Genomic DNA, 4523 nt, shown 5'->3' with positions numbered 1-4523 from the left:
CTGGATGTTTGTAGGCTGGGGTCTGAAGCCATAGTCAGGCCACCTGAGCTCCCTTCCATAGATCCTTTCCAACCCTTGACTTTCTGAATATGGCTTATTTCACTTAGCATGATTTTCTCCATTTCCATCCACTTACTGGCAAATACCTTTATTAACCTTTATGGCTGAATAATTGTGTGTATCTTCCACATTTTCTTGATCCATTCATCTTGACAGGCATCTGGGTTGATCCCATAATTTGACTATTGTGAATTGTACTGCTATAAACATTGACATGGCTGTATCACTATGTTATGCTGATTTTAGTTCTTTTGGATAAATACTAGTTGGATCATATGGTGGTTCCATTTCTAATTTTCTGAGGAATCTCCACACTGCTTCTCAGAGTGGTTGTGTACCAATTTGCAGTCCCACCATCAATGTATGAGTGTAAATTTTTCTCCACGTCCTTGCCAACATTTGTTTTTGTTTGTATTCTTGATGATTGCCATTCTGGCTAGAATGAGATGAAATGTTAGTGTAATTTTGATTTGCATTTCCCTGGTTGCTAGAGATGTTGAATTTTTTTTCATATATTTGTTGATCATTTGTGTTACTTATTTGGAGAAAGTTCTGTTTAGTTCTTTTGCCCATTTATTGATTGAGTTATTATTATTATTTTTTTGTGTAGAGTTTTTTTTTTTTTTTTTTTTTTTTTTTACGTCTTTATATATTGCGGGCATTAACTCCCCGTCAGAGAAGTAGCTGGCAAATATTTTCCCCCTTATTATGTAGTCAGCAACTTAAATCTGAAAGTCATGTTATGCTAATATTTAGATATTCATTAAATGTCTGATGGGCAAATGTACTAACAGACATTTCTCAAAAAAAGAAACATAAATAGACAATAATATGGGAAACGTTTTTAACATCTCCATTAATAGGGGAAATGCAAATCAAAACTATACTGAGGTTTTGTCTCACTCCAGTTAGAATGGCAATCATCAAGAATACAAATAATAATAAATGCTGGTGAGGATGTGGGGATTTGTTCCCACGGCAGACGCAGGGCTACAAAAGAGAGAGCAGCAGAAAATGCCAAAGTCCTTCAAGGGACACTTTCACTTCCATCACATTCATTTGGCCAGAGTAGTTAAGAAATCCTATTCTATTACCTGAAATAGTTACCTTTTATCTTTGGTGGTCGGCACAGCCAAACTCTGATTTCTTAGCAGAGTTACAGTGTGTGGTATAGTGATATTAACCGTGGTCCTCAGCAGACATCCAGACTTATTCAGCCTACACAGCTCTGTGCACCTTGACCCGTGTCTCCTCAATCTCTAAGCCCATAACCTCCTAGTCCCTCCTGATGACCACAGTTCTGCTCTCTGAGTCTATGTATGTTCTTCTTGTATCTATGAAACCAGACCCCCCACCCCCTGCCATTTTGGAGCACTGACTCTGCACAACTAGAATAGGTGTTTCTCCAGGTGGTCACCCTCACTGTGGCTTGAATAAACTTGGTTCTCACGTTTTGTTGCCTCAACTTGCCTTTTAGCTGACAAGAACAATGCAAGGAGCCATATTTGTAGAAAGCACCAGAAGTGTGTGTGTGTGTGTGTGTGTGTGTGTGTATGTGTTTTTAAACATAAACAGGAATATAGGTCAATAATTTAAAAAATGAACATGTCACTCTAAGCCTGATGCCTAATGAGCAAGCCCCTCACACATGGACAACAATCTTTCAAACTTCAACAGGTAGATTATGATATGTAAAAGAAATGTTTCACATTATAATGGAAGATATTAAATGTGTGATGTAAGTACTTGCTTTGTCCTGTTTAAAGTCATCTCTCAGTCATAGGATGCATCAGGTGGGGCTTCTTGTTCTAATTTTTCCTTTGTGCCGGCTCCACTTGGAGACACGTAGTTGATCTTTTCTGCCAGTGACTGTGGAAAGTCCTGTGGACATGGTGCTCAATAAAAACACAGCACCCTCACAAGGAATAAAACTCCATGATCAGCCTTGAAGTGTGCTATTATGCTAAGGTCTGTGTTTCAGGAAGAGTAGTTAAGGGAGCTATATAGAAAATCATGATAGAAGTGCATTTAAAAAAAAAAAAAAACTAGCCTCAGATTTTCTTGTATCATAAAATTACATAAGTGTTAACCAAGTGTAGATTTTTCCCCATAGATGTAGTAAAATTCAAATATTCCTATAGTAAAACCTAAGAAAATATTATACACCATATGCCATATCAGAAGAAATTATTCTTAAGAAATTTGTGTTTTTCTATTATTGAACTATGTATGCAAGGACGGCATGGTGATTCCAGATATCTGTTGTTTCTTATTTTCATTATATAAAGTTTTCTTTAGTAGAATATTAATACTTTTACTACTTTCAGACTTTTTTCTTCTCAGCCATAGAATGATGATTGGCTGAATCAATTAATCAATCAGTTTATAAATAAATAATTTCCCACTAGTCCTTGAAAAAAATAAATTCATGTTGCATTATGACACGAATGGAAATTTCCAAATACTTCTTTTCCAAGGTTGGGAATATGTTGGGAAAATAAGAAAATGACAAAGGAAAAAACTCTTACATATCAGAAAAGATGGAAAGCCTTATAGTTTGAAACAACCTACTATATGTTTTATGGAGAAATAAAGGAGAGGAGTTTAAAGGCTCCAAACACACACACACACACACACACACACACACACGTACACATATATACATGCATGCATGCACGCACACACACATACATATACACTAACACACATATGATAAGGAGATGGAAAGGCCAATTATCCTGATTTGATTATTATTACCATTCTGTACCCCATAACTATGTATAATTATTAGGTGTAAATAAAACGTAAAACATAAAGTTAAAGATAGGATAAAATACTATAGGATACATTGGGAAGTTGACACATAAATTACCTTTCTGGAAAAATGAGTTAATTAAATTATATAGAGAAGTTGATATCAAACACATGAAATTACGGGAAACACATAGAAGGAGCAATTTCGTTTGCCCAATCTAATCACAGAATCATAATTACTGTCTCCAAAAGACTGAGCCCTGCAATCATGTGCACTTCTTTAGTCTCAGTACAATTGGCACTTTTAGAGTCTCCCTCCCTAAGAGTGATTTCAGAGAGCTCTTGATGTCCTTGTTCCTCAGACTGTAGATGAAGGGGTTCAGCATGGGGGTGACCACCATGTACATCACAGAAGCAGTTGCAGTTGGGCGTGAGTTTTGGGTCACAGCAGAACTGAGGTACACACCAATGCAGGTGCAATAAAACAAGGAGACCACGGAGAGGTGAGATGCACAGGTGGAGAAAGCTTTGTACTTGCCCTGAGCTGATGAGATTGCACGGATGGAGGACACTATCTTGGAGTAGGAGTAAAGGATGCCAGCCAGGGGGCCAATAGCCAGAAGCACAGCTGCAAAATATATCACCATGTCATTAAGAAAGGTGTCAGAGCAGGCACGGTGGACCACCTGATTCAGTTCACAGAAAAAGTGTGGGATTTCCATGTCTGTGCAGAAGGACAGCCGCAACACCATCAAGCTTTGTAACAGGGAATGCAGGGCACTGATGATGCTGGACACCAGCACCATCAACATGCAGAGCCTGGGATTCATGATGACAGTATAGTGCAAAGGGTGACAGATGGCCACAAAGCGGTCATAGGCCATCACAGCCAGGAGGAAGTCATCTAACCCTGCAAAAAACAATAAAAAGTACATCTGTGTGATGCAGCCTGAGTAGGTAATGAGCTTGCTCTGTGTCTGGATGTTCACCAGCATCTTTGGAATGCTTGTGGAGGTGAAGCAGATGTCCACAAAAGACAAGATTGAGAGGAAAAAGTACATGGGCGTGTGCAGGTGGGAGTCTGAGATGGTGGCCAGGATAATGAGCAGGTTCCCTAGCACAGTGACCAGGTACATGGACAGAAAAAGCCCAAACAGGAGAGATTGAAGTTCCAAGTCCTCTGAAAATCCCAGCAGTAGAAATTCTGACATTTGTGTATTATTTCTGGGTTCCATCTGGTGGAAAGAGAAAAATGATGAATGCTGGAAATAAGGAGGGATATATTGAGTTTGAAGGATGTGACTACCATTAAGGAGAATAATGACATATATAATTTTCACAGATAGATAATTAGAACCATAGAAATGCCATGATTTGCATTTTATGATCAAGACATTGGTTTGTGTATTTCATGTAGGACCTGGTCCCCTTTGGATGATTCCCCATCTTATGCATTTACTCCTGTCCATCCTTATCCAGGAAGTCACTCTCCTACAGTGCTGTGGAGACAGTCCATTGGCATTTGAGAAGCATGTACTTAGAGCCCACCACCTTCCTGGGGCCATTTAGGGAATAGGTAGAGATGCTGAAAAACAAGAATTCCTACAGTCTGATGGTGGGGGACAAATGCAAGCACGTAAAGAAACAGCCACATAACTTTCAGATGGAGATAATTATGCTAAAGAAAAAACAAGCCACAAGAAGAAAGG

The 4523-nt window shown here is 38.8% G+C and overlaps 1 protein-coding gene across 1 annotated transcript; it reads right to left on the bottom strand.

Annotated features, from left to right (window-relative positions):
* Positions 1-3080: 3080 nt before the first annotated feature.
* Positions 3081-4049, bottom strand: LOC114107700 (olfactory receptor 7A17-like). The gene has a single exon (XM_027955065.2). It carries the CDS (start codon positions 4047-4049, stop codon positions 3081-3083), a length of 969 nt encoding a protein of 322 aa, XP_027810866.2.
* Between the last annotated feature and the right edge of the window lie 474 nt (positions 4050-4523).

This window comes from Marmota flaviventris, chromosome 1 (assembly GCF_047511675.1).
Source record: "Marmota flaviventris isolate mMarFla1 chromosome 1, mMarFla1.hap1, whole genome shotgun sequence".
Lineage (NCBI taxonomy): Eukaryota > Metazoa > Chordata > Mammalia > Rodentia > Sciuridae > Marmota > Marmota flaviventris.
The sequence above is the reverse complement of the archived record's forward strand: the minus strand, read 5'-3'. Positions and strand labels throughout refer to the sequence as shown.

What these genes read in the sequence shown, in the direction of transcription:
- LOC114107700 (XM_027955065.2), bottom strand. Translation starts at nt 4,049, where the DNA reads ATGGAACCCAGAAATAATACACAAATGTCAGAATTTCTACTGCTGGGA.